General features: G+C 36.2%; 1 protein-coding gene across 3 annotated transcripts in view; it reads left to right on the top strand.

The window, feature by feature from the left end:
- Window positions 1-26639, top strand: part of NR2C1 (nuclear receptor subfamily 2 group C member 1) — a 68068-nt gene that overhangs the window by 17221 nt on the left and 24208 nt on the right. The window contains exons 1-8 of one of the 3 annotated variants that reach the window (XM_023735720.1): window positions 8347-8687; window positions 10146-10219; window positions 13602-13832; window positions 17095-17176; window positions 18394-18573; window positions 19609-19756; window positions 19854-19944; window positions 26210-26394. In XM_023735720.1, the coding sequence (XP_023591488.1) occupies window positions 10166-10219; window positions 13602-13832; window positions 17095-17176; window positions 18394-18573; window positions 19609-19756; window positions 19854-19944; window positions 26210-26394 (971 nt within the window). In that variant the 5' untranslated portion in view covers window positions 8347-8687; window positions 10146-10165. Of the gene's footprint in view, window positions 1-8346; window positions 8688-9238; window positions 9292-10145; window positions 10220-13601; window positions 13833-17094; window positions 17177-18393; window positions 18574-19608; window positions 19757-19853; window positions 19945-26209; window positions 26395-26639 lie in introns of those variants that run through there. The other 2 variants (XM_023735719.1, XM_004381230.2) reach the window with 2 other exon arrangements.

Raw genomic sequence — 26639 nt, 5'->3', positions numbered from 1 at the left:
AGCATTTCCTCATGTGTCTGTTAGCTGCCTAAATGTCTTCTTTGGTGAAATGCCTGTTCATATCCTTTGCCCATTTTTTAATTGGGTTATTTGCCTTTTTGTTGTTGAGGTTTTGCAGTATCTTGTAGATTTTAGACCCTTACCAGCCATGTCATAGCAAAAAACTTCTTCCCAGTCTGTAGGTTGTCTTTTTACTCTTTTGATGAGCATTAAGTGTTTGATTTTTTAGGATCTCCCACTTATCTAGTTTGTCTTCTGGTGTTTGTGCATTGTATTCTGTTTATGCCATGTATTAGGGCTCCTAGCATTGTCCCTGTTTTTTCTTCCATGATCTTGATCGTTTTCAATTTTATATTTAGGTCTTTGACCCATTTTGAGTTAGTTTTTGTGCATGGTGTGAGGTATGGGTCTTGTTTCATTTTTTTGTGGATGGATATCCAGTTATGCCAGCACCATTTGTTAAAGAGATTGTCTTTTCCCATTTGACGGACTTTGGGGCTTTGTGTAATATCAGCTGCTCATAGGTGGATGAATTTTTCTCTGGATTCTCAGTTCTGTTCCACTGGTCTACGTGTCTGTTGTTGTACCAGTAGTAGGCTGTATTGACTACCTTGGCCGTATGATAGGTTCTAAAATCAGGTAGTTTGAGGCCTCCCACTTTGTTGTCGTTCTTCAGTAATGCTTTACTTATCTAAGGCCTCTTCCCTTTCCATATGAAGTTGGTGATTTGTTCTCCATCTCGTTAAAAAATGTCATTGTGATTTGGATCAGGGTTGCATTGTATCTGTGGATTGCTTTGGGTAGAATTGACATTTTCACAATGTTGAGTCTTCCTATCCATGAGCAAGGTATGTTTTTCCAGTTATGAAGGTCTCTTTTGGTTTTTTGCGGTTGTGTGTTGTAGTTTTCTTTGTATAAATCTTTTACGTCTCTGGTTAGATTTACTCCTAAGTATTTTATCTTCTTGGGAGCTATTGTAAATGGTATTGATTTGGTGATTTCTTTTTCGAAGTTTTCTTTGTTAGTGTAGAGGAATCCAACTGATTTTTGTATGTTTATCTTGTATCCTGATACTTTCCTGAAATCTTCTACTAGTTCCAGTAGTTTTCTTGTGGATTCTGTGTTTTTTTTGTGTGTGTGTAATGTCATATCATCTGCAAATAGGGATACTTTTACTTCTTCCTTACCAATACGAATGCCCTCTCTTTCTTTTTCTTGCTTTATTGCTCTGGCTAGGACTACCAGCACAGTGTTAAGTAAGAGTGGTGATAAAGGGCATCCTCGTCTGGTTCCTGTTCTCAGGCAGAATGCATTCAGCCTCTCTTCATTTAGGATGATGTTGGCTGTTGGCTTTGTATAAATGCCCTTAATTATGTTGAGAAATTTCCCTTTTATTTCTATTTTGCTGAGAGTTTTTATCATGAATCGTTGTTGGACTTTGTCAAATGCCTTTTCTGCATCAATTGATAATATCGTGTGGTTCTTGTCTTTTGTTTTATTTATGTGATGGATTACATTGATTGTTTTTCTAATGTTGAACCATCCCTGCATACCTGGTATGAATCCCACTTGGTCATGGTGAATTTCTTTTTGATATGTTGTTGAGTTCTATTGGCTAGAATTTTGTTGAGGATTTTTACATCTATATTCATGAGGGATATTGATCTGTAATTTTCTTTTTTTGTGGTGTCTTTACCTGGCTTTGGTATCAGGGTTATGCTGGCTTCATAGAATGAGTTCCGGACTATTCCATCCTTTTCTATGCTTTGAAATATCTTTAGTGGTAGTCGTGTTAACTCTTCTCCAAAAGTTTGGTAGGATTCTCCAGGGAAGCCGTCAGGGCCAGGGCTTTTTTTTTGTTGGGAGTTTTTAAATTACCTGTTCAGTCTTTTCTTTTGTTATGGATTTATTTATTTTTCTACCTTGATTTGTGTTAGTTTAGGTAGGTAGTGTGTTCCTAGAAATTTGTCCATTTCCTCTAGGTTTTCAAATTTGTTGGAATACAGTTTTATAGCATTCAGTTATGATTCTTTTAATTTCAGTTAAGTCTTGTGATATTGCCCCTCTCATTTCTTATTTGGGTCATCTGTTTCCTCTCCTGTTTTTCTTTTGACAGTTTGGCCAATGGTTTATTGATTTTTTGATCTTTTCAAAGCTTTTGGTCTTGTTAACTCAGGTGTTTTTTTTCTCCGTATTTCATTTATTTCTGCTCTTAATTTTTATTATTTCCTTTCTTCTGGTACCCTAGGTCTTCTTTTACTGCTCTCTTTCTATTTGTCCGAGTTGTAGGGTTAATGTTTTGATTTTAGCTCTTCGTTTTGGATGTGTGTATTTAGTGATAAAAATTGACCTCTGAGCACTGCTTTGCTGTGTCCCAAAGGTTCCGATTGGATGTGTTTCATTCTCAGTAGATGCTGTGAATTTCTTTATTCCGTCCTTGATTTCTTCTGTAACCCAGTCGTTTTTGTGCAAGGTGTTTTTCAGTTTCCATGTATATGATTTTTTTTCCCCTTGCTTTTTCTGTTTTTGATTGCTACTTTTATGGCTTTATGGTCAGAAAAGATGCTTTGTAATATTTCGATGTTTTGGATTCTTTTAAGGCTTGGTTTGTGGCTTAACGTGTAGTCTATTCAGGAGAATGTTCCATGTGCGTTGGAAAAGAAAGTATAATTGGCTGCTGTTGGGTAAAGTGTTGTGTATATGTCTGTGAGGTCCAGTTGGTTGATAGTGGCATTTAGATCTTCTGTGTCTTTATTGAACTTCTTGCTTGATGTTCTGTCCTTCACCGAAAGTGGTGTGTTGAAGTCTCCTACTATCATTGTGGAGCTATTTTTCTTTTCAATGATGTTAGAGTTTGTTGTATGTATTTTGGAGCCCTGTGGTTGGGTGAGTAAATATTTATTATGGTTATGTCTTCCTGGTGTATTGACCCTTTAATCATTATATAGTGTCCTTCCTTATCCTTTGTGGTGGATTTTGCTTTAAAGTCTGTTTTGTCAGAAATTAATATCACCACTTCTGCTGTTTTTTGAGTGGTGTTTGATTTTAAGTTTGTTTGTGTCTTTAAGTCTAAGGTGTGTCTCTTGTAGGCAGCATTTAGACGGAGCATGTTTTTATATCCATTCTGCCACTCTCTCTTGCTTTAGTGGTGCATTTTGTCTATTTACGTTCAGCATAATTATTGATAGGTATGAGTTTAGTGCTGTCATTTTGATGTCTTTTTTTGTGTGTTGACAGCTTCTTTGTTCCACTTAATTTTCTGTGTTGAGTCATTTTTCTTTATGTATTTTCTTTTCAGCTTTTTCTTTGTATTCATCTTTTGTATTTGCTGAGTCTCTATGTTTTCTTGTTTTTTATTTTGATATGTAGGATTGTTAGTTTCCTTTGTGGTTACCTTAAAATTTACCTGAATATTTCTAAGTTTAAACCAAATCTTTTACTTCTTGATATCACCTTGACTTCCTCTCCATGTGAAAATTCTATGGCTACATTATTCAGTCCCTCATTTTTGTTTTAAATGTTGTCATCTTTTACATATTGACATCTCTGTTTCCCTATTTACAGTCTTTTAGCTTTGACTTACTTTTGTGATTTCCCTATCTGGGTTGATATATGGGTTGTTCTGTCCTGTGTTCCAGTCTTGGGTTGTTATCTGATATTATTTTTCCTCTAACCAAAGGAATCCCTTTAGTATTTCTTGTAATTTTGGTTTGGTTTTTACAAATTCCCTTAACTTCTGTTTATCTGGAAATGCCCTAATTTCGCCATCCTGTTTGAGAGACAGTTTTGCTGAATATATAATTCTTAGCTGGCAGTTTTTTTCCTTCAAAGCTTTATGTATGTCATCCCATTGCCTTCTTGCCTGCTTGGTTTCTGCTGAGTAGTCAGAGCTTAGTCTTACTGACTTTCCTTTGTAGATGACTTTTTGTTTATCCCTAGCTGCTGTTAAAATTCTCTCTTTATCTTTGGTTTTGGCAAGTTTGATTGTAATATGTCTTGGTGACTTTCTTTTGAGATCTACCCTGTGTGGCGTTCGATGAACTTCTTGGATAGATATTTTCTCATCTTTCATGTTATCGGGGAAGTTTTCTGCGAACAAATCTTCAACAGTTCTCTGTATTTTCTGTTATCCCCCCCGTTCTGGTACTCCAGTCACTCGTAGGTTATTCCTCTTGACAGAGTCCCACATAATTCTTAGTGTTTCTCTTTTTTTTTAAATTCTTTTGTCTGATTTTCCTAAAATAAGTTTATGTCAAGTGCTTTATCTTCAATCTCATTAATTCTGCCTTCCATTGCCTAAATTCTGCTCCTATGACTTTCTATTGAGGTGTCTAATTCTGAAATTTTATTGTTAATCTTTTGGATTTCTGTTTGCTGTCTCTCTGTGATTCTTGCAGCCTGTTCATTTTGTCATCTGGTTCTTGTATAACCTTCTTCAGTTCCTCTGTTGCTTTGTCTGTGTGTTCCTTGGTTTGGTCTGCATTTCGCCTGATCTCTTGAAGAGCTGTGTATATTAATCTTTTGAATTCTACCTCTGGTAATTCCAAGACCTGTTCTTTCTCTGGAAGTTTTCCTAGTTCTTTGTTTTGGTTGCTTGCTGAAGCCATCATGGTCCGCCTCTTTATGTGATTTGATACTGTCTGTGTCTCTGAGCCATTAATAAGTTATTTATTTTATGTTTGCTTACCGTGTCCTGTCTTCTTGTTTTGTTTTGATATGCCCAAATAGACTGGTCATGTGAGCTACTTTGATTTATTGGTGTCTTTGAAGCTCTCACATCCTTTCACCAGGTGGTTAGAGCTCCTACTAGGTATGTGGGCCCAGGAGTCCGTTTACTTTTCTTGTGTTGATTCAGCTCAGGTGTCCAGGTTGTCAGTCACTGAGTGCATGGTACAGGCTCTCACCTACAGTCCTAGACAAGCAGGGCTACATAGGGGTGATTGGAGCAGGCACGGGTATCTGGCGACAGTAGAGGATTATGTTCTAAGCAAGGTAAGGGGCTGATGGCTGCCCCTGAGTGCCTGGTTGGAAGGCATTTCCATGTTCCCTATTGCATGTAGGTTGGTGTGTTTTGCAGCTGGACTTTGGGCACCCAGTGCTGTTGGCTGTAAGGACTGGGAGGCACCATTTATTCTCAGACCTCTATCGTAGGTGGCTAGGTTGAGTGGGTGGAGGCACCAGTCCTCAGGCCCCTGATGTGGGTAGGTTAGGACTCTGCTTAATGGGCAGGGCAGTGTCAAATGTCACAAATTTGCCACTCCCCTTTAGCTATTGCCATTGAAAGTAGACTTCAGGTATATGCCCTGTTGTACTTTGCTAATGAGGGTCTGTGCTGTTGAAATGGGCTCACACAGGTCTAGGCAGAGGTGAAAGGCAGTCATAGTTCATGTATCCCTTACGCCTGTGCCTAGGCAAAGGGGCTGTGCCTGCCCTGAGGTCCTGGCTTAGGGGAGTTAGCGCATTATTTTTTCTTGTTTATTATTTGTCTGTTAGTTTGTTATCTCTCCAAAGCCAGGAAAATGGCTTGAGGCGCATGATGGGTCTCATGGCTCAGGGGGCGTGGCAATCACTGAAGCCGGACCAGGACTGGAGCAGAGTGGGAAGGGGCCGGGTGAATGGGACAGAGGTACTTCCCAGAGGGAGGAGGGTTTTTTTTTATTCCGTGTGGTAGGTTAGACACTTGCACTTAGCTTTGTCAGATCCAGTGCCACTTCCGCCTGGTTCCAGAGTCTTGTGCAGACTCTCCCCTGCTTGGTTTCTCCCGGTGTGTAAAGCACAACCCAGGTGCTACTGCTTACCTCTGCCCGTGCTCACCGGCTGATCCAGCCTGCAGGGTGCCGGCCAAGTCAGGTCTGGAAAGTCCTCGCTGCTTCTGAACTGTGTCTCCCTCCCCTTGCTGCTCAGTCCGACTCCTCAACTTTGTCTTTGATGTTCAGGGCTCCTAGATTGTCATATATAATCCATTCACTTGTTTTTTCAGGTCTTTGTTGTAAGAGAGACCTCAAGAAGTGTCTGACTACTCCACCATCTTGGCATTGCTTTAATGAATTTTTTTTTTAATAACCATTTTCGTAATGAGAAAAACAAAACTATTTTTACGGGTGTGTGTTATGTATTGAACTGTGTTCCCCCCAAATATGTGTTTTTCAAATTCTAACTTCTACGCCTATGGTTATAATCCCGTTTGGGAATGGGTTGTCTTTGTTATATTAATGAGACAGGATTAGTGTAGGATGTATTTTGAGTCTCTCTTTTGAGATATAAAAGAGATTAAACAGAAGCTAGCAAGCAGAGGAGTAGAAGCTCTGAAGAGACAAGGACCTTCCTCCAGAGCCGACAGAGAGAGAAAGCCTTCCCCTAGAGCTGGCATTCTGAATTCACATCTGAATTCAGACTTCTGGCATCCTAAACAGTGAGAAGATAAGTTTCTGTTTGTTAAAGCCACCAACTTGTGGTATTTCTGTTATAGCAGCACCAGATAACTAAGACAGTGGGAGTAATTGACAAGGGCTTTGACCACAAGGCCTATGCTTATTTTTAATGTAAGTATATTATAACCAAAGTATCAAAACCAAATGAAATAATCTGGATGTGATGTACCACCATTAGCTTTTGATAATGAAACTTTCTTTTTTAGGTTTTGAATGCAATAAATCGAAAGTTGCAAGCCATTGTTTACAATATTGAAAACAGCAGGAAATTTGGAACTAAGAAAAATACCTTTTTAAAAAAAATTATTATTATTATTGTACTTTAGAATGTTTACAGAATAAACTAGCTTCTCATTAAACAGTACATATTTTATTTTATGATACTGGTTAACAACCCCATGACATGTCAGTATTCTCCCTTCTCGACCTTGGGTTCCCTATTACCAGCTTTCCTGTCCCCTCCTGCCTTCTAGTCGTTGCCCCTGGGCTGCTGTGCCCCTTTAGTCTCGTTTTGTCCTATGGGTCTGTCTAATCTTCAGCTAAAAGGTAAGCCTCTGGAGTGACTTCATTACTGAGCTAAAAGGGTGTCTTGGGGACCATACTCTCAGGATTTCTTCAGTCTCTGTCAGGCCAGTAAGTCTGGTTTTTTTTTTTTAGTTAGAATTTTGTTCGGCATTTTTCCCCAACTCTGTCCAGGACCCTCTGTTGTGATCTCAGTCAGAGCAGTCAGTGGTGGTAGCCAGGCACCATCTAGTTGTACTGGACTCAGTCTGGTGGAGGTCATGGTAGTTGTGGTCTGTTAGTCCTTTGGACTAATCTTTCCCTTGTGTCTTTTGTTTTTTCTCATTTTCCCTTACTTCTGAAGGGGTGAGACCAGTGGAGTATCTTAGATGGCAGCTCACAGACTTTTAAGGCCCCAGATATTACTCACCAAAGTAGAATATAGAACATTTTCTTTATAAACTATGTTATGCCCGTTGAGCTAGTTGTTTCCTAAGATCATGATCCCTATAGCCCTCAGCCCAGTAATTCGGTCCCTAAGTGAGTTTGGATTTCTCCATGGAGCTTCCATGACCTTACCCTAAACAAGTTGTGCTGGCTTCCTCAGTATTGTGTGCTGTCTTACCCTTCACCAAAGCTTCCACTTAGCTATTGTCTATTTAGTGTCTTTCACCCCCACCCCTCCCCTCCCTTGTAACCATCAAAGATTGTTTCTTTTTGTGTTCAAACTTTTTCATGAGTTTTTATAGTAGTGGTCTCATACAATATTTGTCCTTTTGTGATTGACTTATTTCACTCAGCATAATGCTTTCCAGATTCATCCATGTCGTGAGATGCTTCACAGATTCATCATTGTTCTTTATCGTTATGTAGTATTCCATTGTGAGTACGTGTACCATAGTTTGTTTATCCGTTCATCTATTGATGGGCATGTAGGTTCTTTCCATCTTTAAGAAAGATACTTTTAATAGTGATTAGAACTCAAAATCTTCATTCTTATTTGAAAAGTTGAATTTCTTATTTTTTTCTATGTATTGTAAGAGATAAAAAAAAAAAACACCCAAGCCATGATATTTTCATTCACCTAATACGCATGTGAAAGCTAGGCAATGAATAAGGAAGATCGAAGAAGAGTTGATGCCTTTGAATTATGGTATTGGCAAAGAATATTGAATATATCATGGACTACCAGAAGAATGAACAAGTCTATCTTGGAAGACGTACTGCCAGAATGCTCCTTAGAAGCGAAGATGGCAAGACTTCATGTCACGTACTTTGGACATATTATCAGAAGGGACCAGTCCCTGGAGAAGGACATCATGCTTGGTAAGGTAGAGGATGAGTGAAAAAGAGGAAGACCCTCAAAGAGATGGGTTGACACAGTGGCTGCAACAATGGACTCAAGCATAGCAACAATTGTGAGGATGGTATGGGACCAGGCAGTGTTTTGTTCTGTTGTACATAGGGTTGCTGTGAGTCAGAAATGACTTGACAGCACCTAACAACAAATAAAGATAAGTCACGTTTCATATAGTGCTTGACAGTTGAGAAGGCACTTCTGCATACATTATTTAGTTACTGTCTCACACTCTGGGATTATTAGGCCATTAAGGAAACTGAGACTCAATGTTAAATGACTTTCTTCAGGTCACAGAGCCAAGTGTTGGAAGCGAAATACAAACTTCACAAAACTGATGAAATCAGACTGACTGAAGATGGAGAAATGATGCTTAAATTATGCATTTGTGGTGGACAGTAGGCACACTTTTTTTTTTTTTTACTTCAGTTATAATATCTTTGTCATTCTCTAATTACTTGCTCCTTACCTGATAATTAGCATCCACTAGCTGCTAAAGGAGGAGCCCTGGTGGACAGTGGTTAAGAGCTTGGCTGCTACATAAAAGGTCAGCCGTTCTAATCTACCAGCTGTTCCTGGGAAACTCTATAGGGCAGGTCTATTCTGTCCTATAGAGTCGCTATGAGTTGGAATCAACTCGATGGCATCGAGTTTGGTTTGTTTTTTTTAGCTGCTAAAGGAAAGGAGCCCTGGTAGTACAGAGGTTAAGCACTGCTAGCCACCACCCAGCAGCTTCATGGGAGAAAGACTGGACAATCTGCTGTTGTAAAGATTACAGCCTAAAAATCCCTATGGGGCAGTCCTACTCTGTCACATGGGGTCTCTGAGTTGAAATCAACTCCACAGCAACTGACAGTAGCTGCCAAAGGAACTGTAAGGGTCTATCAGAAATTATCCTAATTGACGAAGAAAGGACATGTGAAAGAGTGTTTCATTCTGTTGCTTTATCATAGGCAGTGGAAGAAAAATTATTAAAACCATTATATTCATACTCTTAAAATGGTAAGCTCTTCATTTAGTTAGCATAATCTGATATAAATGCATAGTCCTGATTTTGCTTTGGTAAATTGAAGATTAAATATTGCTTTTAGTACAATTAATTGACACATTTAAAATTTTTTATGTAATCAAAAGAAAAACAATTCAGATCATTTGGTAGTTAATATTAATTATAGCTACAAAATATTAGTGAAGATATGAAATATGATAAAGTCACATACAGTTTTGATGTTCTTGATTACATGATTTGAAGAAAAAGCAAAAGTCATAGTCAGTCTAGTAATCTTACAGGTTCTTAGGTCCATTTGGAGATAACTATGCATTAAATTTATATTAACCTTAATGTGTAAGAAACTACCATTAATGAAGAACAATCATAAAATTCTAGAGGATTTTTCAGTACTTCTGAATGAATGCAATTATTTTGTCAGTTTTCACAAAATAGTGATAAAAGGGTGGTGTGTTAAGTGACCAGAGTGATGAGTTTGTTTGCAATTAGAGCTGCCCTTTATTTATACTATTACTGCTGGTCTGAATCAATCAAGAGTACTCCTATTTAGGCTGCAATATCTTTGAAAGATGAAATTGTTAGGTCTTAAATAATTGTTTTTTTTTTTTAATAGAAGTTTTGAAAATATACAAACCTAGAGTGAATAGTTTCATGAACCCCTGCAAAAGCTTTACCACTTTTGACAATTGTCAGCATATAGCCAATGTTGTTTTATCTATTTCCTCTCACTCCTAACCATTCCATCTGAATTATTTTGAAGCAAATCATATAATTTTATTTGTAAATTACTCAAGAAGTATGTCTTTATGGATATAATTTTGAAAAACCATCACTTTATTTTTGGCAGGACATTTTGGCATCTAGATCATGGCAACCATAGAAGAAATTGCACATCAAATTATTGAACAACAGATGGGAGAGGTATGCTTATCTTACATCTCATTCACTTGACTCACCGAATTTTTACTACTTACATTAAGTGTATATGCTGTGTTCTGGCAATACAGAGATTAAAGATATCCGTGACTTTCAAGTCGCTTTTCTGTCTCCTGAGAGATAGTTGAATAATCAAACCATCACAGTAAAATATGGTAAGTGCTGTGATGGATAATTATAAAGGGTGTTACAATAGCACAGAAGAAAAACAGCTAATAAAGAGTCATAGGAGGGGGTGGGGAATGGCGTCGGGAACCTGGTTAGGGCATGTTTTTTGGAGAGCATGAAATTTGAGGCCATGTTGACCGGCAGGAGTTAATCCATATTAAGGCAAACAAGTCTTCATTTTTTAAATGGTTACGTACTATTTCTTGGTAAAATCCATTGTCATTGAGTCGATTCTGACTCATAGCGACCCTATAGGACAGAGGAGAATTGCCCTTTAGAGTTTCCAAAGGTGTAATCTTTATGGGAGCAGACTGCCACATCTTTCTGCCGTGGAGCAGCTGCTGGGTTCAATCCACCAACCTATGAGTTAGCAGCCGAGCACTTTAAACACCACGCTGCTCCAAACCAAAAACCAAACCCACTGCTCTCGAGTTGATTCCAACTCATAGTGACCCTATGGGACAGAGTAGAACTGCCCCGTAGAGTTACCAAGGCTGAAATCTTCACGGAAGCAGACTGCCACGTCTTTCTCCCATGGAGTGCCTGCTGCGTTTGAACTGCTGACCTTTTGGTTAGCAGCTGAGTACTTTAACCACTGTGCCACCAGGGCTCCTGCTGCTCCAGTAAGGCTCCATATTTCTTAGTAAGAGGTACCATAATCTAGAGGTTCTCAAAGTATATGATCTAGGGGCTCTTTTGAGAGCCAGCAAGAGCAAAACCATTTTTCTGAGACTACTAAAATGTTATTTGCCATTTTCATTTCCATCTTCTCCCAAGTGTACAGTGGAATTTTCCAGAGGCTATCAGTATCATCTGATAGTATTGTATGATGAAATGTGTCAACATTTAAAAGGTCTGCATAGTTCAGTGAACTGTTGTTTTCCGAATGACCAATGTATGATGTTAGAAAATCTTGGATGACTAAAGGATCCTTTCAAAGTGCAGGATAGATTAATGGATTTTAATATGACTTTGGGTTCTACATTGCAACTAACCTTTAAAACATCACATGTTGAATTTGGTGTAATATCAAAGAACAATTTCCATACTTATCCGAAAAGGTTGTTAAAATACTCTTCCCTTTTTCTACCAATAAATGTGAGGCTGGATTTTCTTCATATGCCTTAACCAAAATGACATATTGTAACAGATTGAATGCAGAGACAGATATGAGATTCCAACTGTCTTCTATAAAGCCAGACACTAAAGAGATTAGCAAAAATGTAAAACAGTGCCACTCTCCCCACTACAGGTATATGAGTATATAAGATATACTTATTTTTCATAAAAATATTTTATTTATGTTAGGATGTCATAAGTTTATCGTTACTTTTAAATGAGTAAATATTTAAATTCCTTAGTTTGAATTGGTGGTGATAACTCTAAGTAGGTATGACCCACATAAACAGAAGCCATTTGGGGCCTTCACTAAATTTTTCAAATTTAAAGAGATCCTGAGAACTGCTTCCAGTCTGTTTACTGTTCTTTTCTATTGAAGACCATTTCAATTTTCTCATTCTCAATTATTATAATTATACTGCAGTGAACATCCTTTTACTCATCTAAGCAGAATGTTTCAACCCAGTGACATTTGTACCCTGTATGCACCTAATACTCTTTTCTCTAAGAAGTAGTGACCTTTTAGTCTTTTATTCACAGTGAGTATTAGTGGTAGAAATAATCCAAAATAAAACTGGCAACAGCTTAAACTATACATGGTGAAATTTGTTATAGATGAACTGATTCAAAGTCATATCTTATAAGTAACATTAAAAATTGTCGGGATGGTGGAAACCGAACTTGATAGAAATAACCTATGTAAGATAAAATTGACGATAATTAAAACTGCAGTCAGAAAAATAGGACATGGTAGAAATAATGGTCACTAAAGAAAACTCAAATTGTCCGATGCTACAGTCAGTACAGTTTGCTGTAGACAAAGAGTGATTAGTGAATCAGAACTTTGTTTTAAATTTTGCATGGAAAAGAATATTGATGAAAATAATTTCAGGAAAATGAAAATGGAAAAAAAAGTTGGAAAACAAATCAACTTTGCCATTTTAAAAGTTAATCATAGGATTAAACTGGCATAGTAAATTTTCTCTGGAAAGTCTTTGTTCAGCAACAACAGCAAAAACCCTCAATGCTGGGGTAGTTCTATATATTGGTGAACTTGCTTTTCCCCAGTCTACCCTGTCTTAGTACACGGCATTTGTTTTCCCAGTTGCTCAGGCCAAAATTTTGTAGTCCTCCTTGACTCTTCTCTCTTCATAGTCCACCTCCATTTCATCAGTACGTCTTATCACCTCTACCTTCAAAAACTCCCAAATCCAGTTGCTTTTCACTCCCTGCATGGTACTAAAGATCCTGCCAATCTTTGTTCCAAATCCTCTGGTCCTTTCCATTTCACACAGTAGGAAATCTATATGACCTGACCTGCAGCTGTCACTCAGATCCGTTTTACTATACCCCCCTCTTCAACTCTGTTTCAGTCACATAGCTCTCTTGCTGTGCCTCATGCCTCAAATATGCCAAATACATTCCCTTATGCCCCAGAGCTGTCTTCTATGTTCTGTTTCCTCTGCCTGGGATGCTCTTCCTTGGTAGTCCTAAACCTCAGTCTGTGCAAATTGCAGGTCTGTCCAAAAATGTCATCTCCACAGAGAGAGCTTTCCTGTTAGACCTCACTCTGTCTCTCTCTCTCTCACACACACACCCCTTACCCTGCTTTATTTTTCTTCTAACAGTTAATACCACCGGACAATATTATTGTTTACTTATTAGTTTATTATGTGTCTTTCCTCACTAAAACGAAAGCTTCATGAGAGCAGTGATTTTGTTTTGCTCACTGCTATATCCTAGGACCCACAACAGTGCTTGGCAAATAGAATGTGCTTAATATATGTTTGTCTAAGGCCTTTCTTCCGAAATGGAAGGAGGGAGAAAGAGGGAAAAAAGGAATCAAAATAGTGAGGTCAAAATGTTCTTATTATTGTACCTTAATTTACTTGCATATTTATTTATTTCTGTAGGATGGAATTTTGTGGAAGTACAATTGCTACTTCAAAAGATGTGTGTGTGTTGTGTTATATTGAATATGTATGTAATGGTGTGCTTATGTAGCTTTGTCTGAAGAGATTAGAAAATTGTGTTATAAGGGAAAAAAATTGAATTTACTAACTAGACGTGATTGTGTTAGATTGTTACAGAGCAGCAAACTGGCCAGAAGATCCAGATCGTGACAGGACTTGATCATAATACACAAGGCAAGCAGTTCATTCTGACAAATCACGATGGCTCTACTCCAAGCAAAGTCATACTGGCCAGACAAGATTCCACTCCAGGAAAAGTTTTTCTCACAACTCCAGATGCAGCAGGGGTCAACCAGTTGTTTTTTACAACTCCTGATTTGTCTGCACAACACCTCCAGGTAAATAACTGCAGAAATAGCTTTTCATCTTATAATTTAAAAAAGATGTAAAAGCATAAGTGTAAGTCTTGCCTATTAAGACCTTACATGTATGCATATTCAGTAGGAAAAAAACCGCATAAAATTGTGTGCTGTGTAGAGTATCTGTGGCGATGGCTGTTTTCCTATGGGCCACTGTAGTTTTCACACAACATTACACCCATATTTTGGAGAGTTTTTAGTTGCAGACAGTAAGATCCACTCTGGCTAGTTTGAACAGGAAGGGGTTTAATAAGGCATGTAGGTACCTCACAGAGTTGTTGGAAAGGCTGAAGAGAAAGTCCTAGGCTAGGCTTCCAAGAATAACTACTGGAGCGTGTTGCAGAACTGGCTTCTAAGAGACCTGCTGCTTCTGTGCAGTTGGGGAACTGTGTCAAAACAAGAGCAGTGTCTGTACCTGTAGTTCCCAGTACTTGCCTGCCTGTGGCACAAACAGGAAGTTGCCAAATCAAGAAGTCAGTGCTATAGCTTCAGTGCTGTGCCTCCTCTACTGTCACTCATGTCATCATTGACATAGAAAACAGTCTGCTTCGTGGTCTGCAGCATCTTCCTCAGGCTTTACACTGGAACTGAGTCGGTATAGATTCAATTTACATAATTTTAATCTTTGCTAGTTATACTTTATTCTTCAAAGAGCCAGTTATGGCTTTTACACGCTGCATGCCTGTGGTTATATGAAGGTATTTTCATTGCTGGTTGCTATGCTTGCATACAAATAACAGTGCACCCTTAAATTTGCCTTCAGAGACTTATAGAGGAGTGCCCACTTAAAATTGTGTTGCATGATTTGTGATGAAAAACTGATTCAAGAAATTTCCTTTTTGGATTGAAAAACTTCTAATCCTGAAATATGCATAAAATATGAAATTCTGTCTGTGTATCCTGATAGAGTCATTCTTCCAATCACGTCATTTGTATTGTTTTTAGAAACTGCTAAGATAGAAAATGAATAAGCCATAGTTGTAGATTTATAAGAAGTTGTCTTATCAATAAGACAGAAGTCACCAAAAAAAGTATTTGACATGTATAATTTGTTTTTTTAAATTAATAGATTTCATTTTTTAGAAAAGTTTTAGGTTTACAGAAAAATTGAACAGATAGTACAGAGTTCCCATATTACGTGTACCAAAACCTGATTCCAACTCATAGTAGCCCAATAGGACAGAGTAGAACTGCCCCATAGGATCTCCAAGGAGTGGCTGGTAGATTCGAGCTGTAGACCTTTTGGAGTAGCAGCTGAGCTCTTACAGTTTTCCTATTATTAACACTTTATACTAATATGGTACATTTATTACAATTTATGAACCAATATTGATATATTATTATTAACTAAAAAACGAGCTCCGGTGGCTAATGGTCAAGTGGTTGGTTGCTAAGCGAAAGGTCAGGTGTTCAAACCCATGGGAGAAAAGACTTGGTGATCTCCTCCTGTAAAGATTTCAGCCTAGTAAACCCTGTGGGGCAGTTGTACTCTGTCCTGTAGGATCGCTATGAATTGAAATCAACTCGACAGCACACAACAACATTATTATTAACTAAAGTCAATAGTGTTTTTCAACTTACCTAGTGTTCTTTTTTTGTTCTAGGATCCCATTTAGGATACTACATTAAACATTTAGCTGCCATGTCTCCATAGGCTTCACTTGGCTGTGACAGTTTCTCAGACTTTCCTTGTTTTTGATGACCTTGACAGTTCTGAGGAGTACTGATAAGTTTATTGTAGGATACCCCATTATGGGGATTTGATGTTTTTCTATGGTTAGACAGGGGTTATGGGTTTTTGGGAAGAAAATCACAGAGGTAAAATGCCATTTTATTACATTGTATTGAGTGTACATATGATCAACATGATTTATGACTACTGATATTGACTTTGATCATTTAACTGAAGTAATGTTTGTCAGGTTTTCTTCACTGTAAAGCTGCTCTTTTTAAATAAATTTCTCTTTTTATAATAAAGATATTGATACTTGGCCTACTTTGTGTTTCATCTCTATGGTAAGAAAAGAGAAACGTGTAGGATGGAATTCCTCTGGACCAGGAATCAGATGATTTGATTTCTGGTCTGGTGAACTAAAACGAGATGTGGGCAAGTCCCTTAACCTCTCAAAATCTCTTCTACCCTTAATAACAAAGGGGAGAGCTTGGCATCATTGGCAATAGGTATGCTGTTAAGGGAAGACGTGATACTTATGGATGATTTCAAAGTACATCTAATACCAGCAGTCCCCCACACCCCCTCCCCCGTATGTATTAAAAGACTGATTTTTGTGGCGATTAAAAAGAAATGATACTATATATAGCCTAGTAAGGGATAGTCATCTCAAGGACTATTTGAAGTATTAAAAATCAGAATTAATCCTGAATGCATTCATACCACTAAGTGAAGAAAGAGTCAAAGTAGAGGATTTTACTTCATTTGTTTTACTGCAGAGGGGAAGGTGTTTACTAAATGCCATATCATATTTTTTTGGATTGAATTGATACTTTGTTCATGTTTTCAAAGATTGAAAGAAAGTGATGAGAAGGTTGAAGTATAGCCTAAAGAAGGAACTAGTATACCTTTGCCAGGATCATATTAGTTAGGTTTAATGAGGAGCTCTTTATATGATTTAAATAGGCTTAGTAATTTGCTCAAGGCTACCCCACTTAGTCCCAATTTTGATGGCTGACTTGCTACCCTTCATAGACTGCATCTGTGTTCTCAAGTACTGTACGTAACCCAAATCTTAGACAACTTATTCATGAAAAGTTTCAACTTTTGTATAGTAATCATATTTTCATTATTATAATTAATTATGCCAGTAGAACCTTTTTCTTTATAACTCCTTTTCTATTTAAAAAATTCAATTATTTTTTCATACTGTTACAGTTTATTTTAGCCATGTCATTCCATGTGGAAAAATTCTGAGATCTTCAAAGACAAATGTCATAATAGGACTGATAACTGCTGCAATAATTTAACGTGTTCCATATGAATAATATTTAATGTTTAATGGGTGGAATGCATTGAAAATCACGTATTTGTGTTTTGAACAGTCTGATTACGTTAATGAGACTTGGCAGAAAAATAAGGACTAGTTTATAAAATGTACATAATAATAGTTAAAAGTTTAAGAATAACTTATAAGAAATAAAGTAAAAAGCAAGACTGACTGAATGTTCTTTTAATTTTTTGACAGAGCAACAATGTTATTAAGTAACCAGAATTTTTTTTTCCTAGCTTTTAACAGATAATTCTTCCCCCGACCAGGGGCCAAATAAGGTTTTTGATCTTTGCGTAGTATGTGGAGACAAAGCCTCAGGTAACATTAAAAACAACCTTGTATGTGTGTTGTTAAAATAACTACCCGACTACCATGTTTCTTCTACTAAAAATGAAAAGAAAAGTAAAGGAGTACATCATTTTTATGGGAAATATATTTATATTTGTAGCCTATGAAATTTGATGGATTTTCCCCCAAAGCTTTTTTATTCACTTAAAGATATTTTCTCACTTTAATGCCATTTAAATGGATTTTGTAATGACACAAAATACGTATTTCAAAGAATTAAGAAAAATAGTTTAGCTTTTTAAAAGTAAACATGGAAAATATTTTGAATGTGAAAACTAGGAGTTTTGTTAAAGGAATCATTTAAAAATGAGTTGTAATTCTTAATAATATATAACATTAAACCCTGTTCTTATTCTTGGAATACAGAGTAACTTGAATTATTGAGGTTGGAAAAAACTCTGGTTAGCCTTATGTAATGCTCTCCATAGCTGACTGAGCAGACATTCTCAAAGTGTATTACTAGCACTCAGGGTTATGTCATTTTAGTTACTTCATATCAGGAGTGCATGCCCATGTCCACTTGTGTGTGTGGTGTGTGTGTGTGTGTGTGTATCTCCTATTCATAAATGCCAGTGGGATATAGTTTAAGGGCATAGTTTGTGTTCTTTAATCTTCGATATTTTCCAAGCTTCATTACAAAGACCTCCCCTAGAGCTTTTCCCAGATTATGTTCCATTTGTTAATAAGTGCACAAGAGAAATGGTTGGGAAATGACCAAAGTGTAACAGACTTCTTCAGAAATTTCAAAAGTAGAATTCACAATTAGAAGGAATTACTATTTTTGAAATACTAGCTGAAATTTTATGCTTTTTTCTGGAGCACAGTTTTGAAAATACAACACCTACTCTACAATATACAACAAAACTATAATTTCTAGTTGATATCAGAAGAGAAAATCATTTTTATGTTAAATAATGGGATTATAGGTTCTTTTGTTCTCTTTCACAAATTTTCCATGCCTTTGTTAAGATCACATTATAAAATTAAAAAACTCATATTGTTTAATTAGTCAGAGAACATAGTTGTTTCGTTCTCTGTTTATTGACTCTTAAAAAAAGTTTGCCATAAACTCAAAAATCTCACAGTTTCATCTCATATTTTTGTTGTTTAAAGGGAAGTAATGGGTGTATTTCATTACTGTCTTAAAATATGTGATTTTTGTATTTTCTTAAACATTTTGTCTCTAGGACGTCATTATGGGGCAGTAACTTGTGAAGGTTGCAAAGGATTCTTTAAAAGAAGTATCCGAAAAAATTTAGTGTATTCATGTAGAGGATCGAAAGACTGTGTTATCAATAAACACCATCGAAACCGCTGTCAGTACTGCAGGTTGCAGAGATGTATTGCGTTTGGAATGAAACAAGACTGTATGTATTACCTTAATGGAGAAAATACTTTTAAAGATTCAGGCAAGCTAAAAGTGTATTAACATTCACACATTATAATGTGTCAAATATGTACACTTTTTAATTTACGGTTTTCTGACTAAATATATAAGAATATGTACATATATATTTTTCATTCATTCAGTAAGTATTTATTAAACACATATGTGCCAAGCGTATATTTGTAGTTTGAACTTGACAAAAAAAAAATTAAACTAACTAAATACAAATTTAAGTGACCTGTTACTAATAAGATAATAATAGCTAACATTGATTGAACTCTCACTATACTTAACGTTCTTAAGCCTATATATTAACTTATTTATCCTCACAGCAATTCTACACAGAACATACTGTTACTCATTTTACTTTTGAGTAAAGAGAGAGTAACTTGCCCAAGGTCACACAACTAATCAGTGGCAGAACTTGGATTTTAATCCTGGCAGTTTTTTTTTTTTTACCCAGAAAATGCACATTTAAGAAGTATGCTATACTATCTCCTAATAAGTATCTTGAAATAAAATTCCTATAAAGTAAATGAAACATACTACCTTGTTTTATAAATGAAGGCCAAGCAATTAAATTATTTTTCAAAAATCTCCCGGCCCTTGGCTAAAAAATGAAAGGTGTATCTTTAGTCTTTTTATGGCTCGCTATTAGAATTATTTTCAGTTGTCTAAATTTCAGTTCATTTTTTAAGATTTTATATATATATATAATATATGTATATGTAGGTAAAGGACCCCTAACTTCATCCTTCTGGACACTGAGCTTTTAAAAAAGTAAGAGTTCCTCTGTATTTTTACCCTATGGGAGCAGGGAGAGAAAGCAGCCAAAAATCCAAACCCATTGCTGTCAAGTTGATTTTTGCAAATAATTTGTAAAGCTTGATCATAATCTTGGCAGTTGAGTTATGGTAAGCATGTCTCCCATTAGCAGCGTTGTGAACCTAGAGTTTACATTTATAATTGCTTGTAAATTCGCTTTATGATATAATAGTTTAATACATTTTCCTAGCTGTTCAGTGTGAAAGAAAGCCCATTGAAGTATCAAGAGAAAAATCTTCCAACTGTGCTGCTTCGACAGAAAAAATCTACATCCGAAAAGACCTTCGAAGCCCACTAGCTGCAACTCCAACTTTTGTAACAGATAGTGAAACTGCAAGGTATAGTAAAAAAAACAAACAACATACATTAAGTAGCTGGTCATTAGTTTTTCTTCCCAAGGAAAGTAAGGCTAAATTTTGTATTTATTTGTTACAGGTCAGCAGGACTGATAGATTCTGGAATGTTTGTGAACATTCATCAGTCTGGAATAAAAACTGAATCACCTGTGCTCATGACACCAGATAAGGTGAGTTTAGTTCAATTAATTTAAAACTTTAAAATTTTTAAGCTTAAAGTTTTTCCAATTTCTTCACCTCCTACATCAATCTGGTTATTTGACTTGGTCTTAAAAAGTCCCCATTACAAGTTGCCTTTTTTTTAAAAAACATAAATTAGACTTCTTTGGTAGATATATTCATTATTCCACTAGGACAATTGTAGCTTCAACATGAAAGTGACAACCATTTAAAAGTCTTCCAGGTTGCTTTTATCTTGAAATAAAAGTCCTCAGAAAAAGAAACTTAATAATTGCACAATTCTTTTATTCCTTTTATTCCCCTACAGATTGTGTAGTACCAAAATACTTAAAATATTTCAGGTAAAGAGAAATTCTTAGCTTTACCTCAGTCAAAACATTGCCTTGAGTCAAGGGTAGGAGTAGGATTTTAAGAGTTCTCATGTTATATGTATCCATGTCATCTGGGTTCTGTTAAAGACTGGAACAGCTCTTTATTGAGCAAAGCTCTAAGTGAAAAAGATATATTTATTTAGATTTAATATTTCTATAGTTTTCAGAAGCTGTCTTATAAAAGCAAGAAACAAATGCTGATGAAGTCTTATATTTAAGCATATTTTAGGGAGCCTGTAACTAGGGTTCCTCTCAGCTTGTAATGTGATCTGGGTTTATTTAACCTATAAAATTATTCATCCTACTTATTGTTAAATTTGTTATATACTTGTTGCTTGATACTTTAAGGCATTCTAAATACTTGGGCTCTGGAATCAAATTCATCTGCCACGTACTAGCTGCATAACCTTGGCCATGTTATTTGATCTTTCAGTGCCTCAGTTTCTTCATTTATAAAATAGGGATAGTAAGAGTATCTACCTTACAGTTTGGGCTTTAACATGTAGTTATGAAGTGAGGAGATTTGGTCTCTTAGCTTACAGTGGGAATTAACAAGATTAAATTTAAGGAACTAAGTTTTCTTAGAAGCTACTATTTTCCTAGATACTGTACTCTTAAATGTCTTCATTAAGTTATTATAACAACCTTGTGTGATAAGTTTCTTTGACAGATTGTCAAATCACAAGATGAGATACTTCCTCTCTACTGCTTTGCCCTAATCTTTAGTGGCAAAAACTTGAAAATCTTGTTAGATAGATGTATTACTAGATGGAGGAGAATAGTCTGTGATTCATATAAATGAACATTTCCCCCTATATACCCAATTTCCAATAGCATACATTTAAAATATTTTTTTTTCTTTTAAAAATTTAGGTCTAGATATTACCTTAAAAATATATAAGTTTCTAAGATTTAATTGAAAATTAAAACACTTGAAAATTCTATTTCATTACAATAGCATCTAAGAGAATAAACTACGTACAGATAAATTTAATCAGGGACGTGCAACACACAATGAACATTATAAAACTGGTGAAAGAGATTAAAGAAGACTTAAATAAATGGAAATAAGTTCAGTGTTCATGGATTAGAAGACTTAATATTGTTAAGATGTCAATATTACCCAAAGAAATCGACAGATGCAGTGCAATCCCTATCAAAATTCCAGCAGCCTTCCTTACAGAAATGGAAGAACCAATCCTCAACTTTATACGGGATGGAAAGAGGCCCCAAATAGCTAAAGCAGCATTTAAAGAGAAGAACAAAGTAGGAGGACTCATACTTCCTGATTTTAAAATATATAACTATAGTAATCAAAACAGTAGACACATAACACAAATGGAATAGAGTTGAGAGTCCAGAAATAAACCCACCCTTCTATTGTCAACTGATTTTTGACAAGAGTGCTGAGTCTATTTGATGGGGAAAGAAAAGTCTCTTCAATAAATGGTATGGGAAAAATTGGATTTCCACATGCAGAAAGATGAAACAACATCCATGTCTCACACCATATACAAAATCAGATTCAAAATGAACTAAAGACCTAAATGTGAAAACAAAAACCATAAAATTCTTAGAAGAAAATACAGGGACAAGGCTGTCAGGCCTAGCTTTTAACAGTGGATTATCTAATATAATTACAAAAGCACAAGCAGCAAAAGACAAAATAAATCACTGGGACTTCATAAAAATTAAAAACTTTGTTAATCAAAAGACTTTACCAAAAAAATGAAAAGACAAGCTACCAACTGGCAGAATATCTTTGGAAACCATATATCCAATAAGAAGCTAATAACTAAAATATATATAAAACTTCTACAACTCAACAAAATAACCCAATCAAAAAAGGGGCAAAGGACTTGAATAGACATTTCACCAAAGAGGACATTCAAATGGCCACCAAACACATGAAAAGATATTCAGTGTCATTAGCTATCAGAGAAGCAAAACAAAACCACAGTGAGATACCATTTCACTCCCATTAGGATGGCTAAAATAAAAAACTCTGAAAATAACAAATGTTGCTGAGGATGTGGGGAAAATTAGAACCCTTATCCATTGCTGGTGGCAATGCAAAATGGTACAACCATTGTGGAAAACAGTGTGGAGGTTCCTCAAAAAACTAAAAATAGAACTACCATATGACCTGGCAATTTCACTCTTAGCTATATACCCAAAAGACTTGAAAGCAGAGACTCAAACAGAAACTTGTACACCAGTGTTCATTGCAGCACTCTTCACAATAACCAAAAGGTAGAAACAACCTAAATGCCCATGAACGGATGAATGGATAAACAAAATGTAGTACATACATGCAATGGAGCACTACTCAGCCAGTAAGAGAAATGAAGTCTTAATATGTGCTACAGTATGGATGGAGCTTGAAGACATCCTGAGTGAAACAAGTCAGTCACAAAAGAGCAAATATTGTATGACCTCACTTATATAAAAAGATAAGAACAGGCAAATGTATAGAGACCAAAGTTTATTAGTGGTTATCAGGGTTGAGAGGGAAGGGAAAAGGGGAGATTATTGCTTATGGAGCACAGAGTTTCAGTTTGTATGATGATGAAAAAATTGCATTAAGGGTAGGATTGCACAGCTGATTATTGCTGTCAATAAATTGTATACCTGTAAAAAATTGAATTGGCAAAAGTTGTGTGATGGGTATATTTACAACGATGACGAAAAAGAGTAGCTGCTGAGGCTGCTTAAGTACAACCAAAAATCTCATGGGATTTGGTTCCTTGGGTTGGAGGTTTAGGATCACAGTTTCATGGGCCATCCCAGTTAGTTGGCCTGATATTATGTCTAGTGGTTCTTTTCTATCTCCTAGTTCATTGTGTATTGCCTGGGGTCTTAAAAGCTTATAAGCGGCCAACCAGGTTATAACAGTTGGTCTCTGTTCACATGGAGCAACAAAGGAAGGAGAGTCGGGAATAGGAGGAAATGCCGGGAGACCAGAAGAACTGGATGGTGCCCAGCTACCATTACTGAACATTTTGATCAAAGATTTTAAAGAGAAGGATCAAAAGGGGAAAAAATATAGAACAGAATTTCAAATTTTCTGGGAATGTAGCATTTCTGGAGTCATGGAGATTTGATGAACACCTGAAGCTATTGCCCTGAGATAATCTTTAAGCCTTAAACCAAAAAGATCCCCTGAAGTCTTCTTAAAAACAAATGATAGTTTAGCTTAACTAGTAGAGAATGTCTGCCTTGAGTATGGTGCTCTTTTAAGATCTGTCTCTATGGGATCAAACTGACAACAGCAACTTGAAAGATAGGAACCTTAGAGGACATTGGGTTTATGTTAATGGGGGAGGAACAACTCAGAAAAGGAGGATGAGAATGGTGGCACAACTTGAATGTAATCAGTGTCACTGAATTGTACGTGTAGAAACTTGTTGATTGGTGCATGTTCTGCCATATATTCTCAGTAACAACAACAAAAATAAAATAATTTAAAAAATTCTATTTTTTGGAATTATCCATGTAAAAAATATTAAAATGGTTATGTTTTTGTTATATCTGTGTTTACCACAATAAAAAAAAAATTCTCACTATGTTTAGTCATGTATAAGAAGGCTGTTCAGAACAGTGGTTAATTGCATGGGCTTTAGACTCAGATCTTACTTCCCATTCTGGCTCCACTATTTACTACCTGAGTGACCATGGATAATTCTCCTTGTGGGTGGTGTGGGCATAGTGATTCATATTTCACAAGGTTGTTGTGAGGATTAAATTAAATACGTATATAAATAGTGATTATGTAAGCACTGAGTAACTGATGGGATTATTCAGTAAATGATTCTGGGATGATTAATTAATTTGAGTACCAAAAACCAAGCTTGGTAGAGTAAAAGATTAGTGAAAAAGAGGAAGACCCTCAGCGAGATGGACTGACACAGTGGCTGCAACAATGGGCTCAAGCATAACGATTGTGAACATGGCACAGGACAGGGCAGTCTTTAGTTCTCTGGTGCATAGGGTCGCTATGAGTCGGAACTGACTCTACAGTACCTAACAACAACAACAACACCAAAAACCAAACCAGACCCATTGCTGTCGAGTCAATTCTGATTCATAGCGACCCTATAGGACAAAGTAGAACCACCCCATAGGGTTTCCAAGGCTGTAATCTTTACAGAAACAACATCTTTCTCCCCTAGAGCCGCTGGTGGGTTTGAACTGCTGACCTTTCAGTTAGCAGCTGAGCAGTTAAGCACTGCGCCACCAGAGCTCCTTATTAATTTGTGTAGGGCACAGAAATAGTTTCATTCTCCTCATCATTCACCAAATTCAGTTTCACATAAAGAATTGATAAAACAAATGAAGCATCAAGGAAATGTGTACGTATTAGGGTTAAGAACACTAAAAATCTGTAAAGGGAAGTCATAGTAGAAAAAAATGCCATTAAAGGATCTTATCAATAGCCCATAGAAGCCAACTTGAAGGGCTTCTCACTAGGGTAAGATGGGATAATTTGATCATTAAAAAAAAAAAAAAAGAATGACTTTAATGGATTGAAACCCATCCAATATATAAAAATTTATATATTTAAAATGATTCTCATAAAAAACTCATTTGTCACCATTAGAAGTTGCTAGGGTAATAACTCATAGCTCTGAAAATTGGTGAATAAATGGAAGAAAAATGAAGCATTTATCTACCTTTCCTGTAAACTATATTTCTGGGTAGTCAAAGAGATCAGAGAAGTTCTTTTCTATAAAAGAATTACAGCTAATGTAGAAAAAGATAGTTATAGGTAGCTGCCATCGAGTCAACTCCAACTCATGGTGACCCTTAATGTACAAGTGAAATGTTGCCCAAGCATCATCCTCACAATTGCCAGCAAGTTCCAAATCCATTGTTTCGGCTGTAGTGCCAGTTCGTTTCACCCAGGGTCTTCCTCACCCTCACTGGCCCTTTGCTTCACCAAACATGATGTTCTCCTCCAGCAGTTGATCTCCTGGTGACATGTCCAGAGCAAGCCAGCAGGACAGTGTTCTTTTGTGATTTATAAGGTTTTCATCGGCTGGTTTTCAGAAGTAGATCATTAGGCCTTTCTTCCTAGTCATCAGGCCTTTCTTCCTAGTCTGAATTAGTCTGGAAGCTCCACTGAAACTTATCCACAGTGGGTGACCCTGCTGGTATTTGATTGAAATACCAGTGGCATAGCTTCTAGCATCACAGCAACATGCAGGCCACCATAGTATGACAAACTGACAGACAGGTGTCAGGGGAAAAAATACACATATCATTAATAAGAATAAAAACTGAAGATAAACAGAAATAATGCAATGTGTAACAAAAGCACAATTTTTTACATATATAAAGAGATTTTTTTCAAATCAGAAAAAGAATGGAGAGAAAAATGGGCAACTAATCAATTTCTTTTTTATTTTTGTGTCGTCAGCATTTAATACAGTGCCTGGTAAAAGTTGGCATCCTTTTCATCCCCTTTTCACTAGTGTTAATTTTATTTTAGCTTATACAGCTTTCTAATTTGTATAAGTTTTGGCAATTATCATAACAATATCAGAAATTAATGCTAAAGAGAACTTGAAAGAGCATCTAATGTAATATCCTTTTACAGAGGAAGGGGTTATGTGGGTAGGTTAGCTGGTAAGTGCAGTTTTTCATTTAAAGTAACTTTTGCATAAACATTTCTTAAGAAGTGTTCCTGATTATTTTAAACTTTTACTTTTCCCAAAATAGTTTCTAAAAGCTCAGAGCTCTTTGATTTTACTTTCTAGGTTTCATATATCTTAATTGGGGTACTTTTCTTTTGGCATTTCATAATTTAGAATTGTATATTTCATGTTTAAAAGTTTCCTCATACCAATTGGCAGAAGTGTAATACTTTTTCATTTTTTTAAAGGCTGAATCATGTCAGGGAGATTTGAGTACATTGGCCAGTGTGGTTACATCATTAGCGAATCTTGGAAAAACAAAAGACATTTCTCAAAATAGTAATGAAATATCTATGATTGAAAGCTTAAGCAACAGTGATACTTCTCTGTGTGAGTTTCATCAAGAAATACAAACAAATGGTGATGTTTCAAGGTAATGGCTATTTTGGTCCAGAGTGTCCATTGGCTTAAGTGTCCTTCAGCATTTCTTAAAATATGTTTATGTCAATACTATTTACAGAAGTTTTAGAAAGCAACTATTTCTATTAACATTTAGAAAATTTAAGGCCTAATAAGTTTTACCTGGAAAAACTACATTCAGTGTAAAAATGTTGTTTGACAAGTCACATTCTAAATAACAAGGACAAGTGAATATTGTGCATGTTAGAAACGTAGTCT

This window comes from Trichechus manatus, unplaced genomic scaffold (genome assembly GCF_000243295.1).
Source record: "Trichechus manatus latirostris isolate Lorelei unplaced genomic scaffold, TriManLat1.0 scaffold00081, whole genome shotgun sequence".
NCBI classification, from domain to species: domain Eukaryota; kingdom Metazoa; phylum Chordata; class Mammalia; order Sirenia; family Trichechidae; genus Trichechus; species Trichechus manatus.
This window is presented reverse-complemented; position numbering and strand designations above follow the sequence as displayed.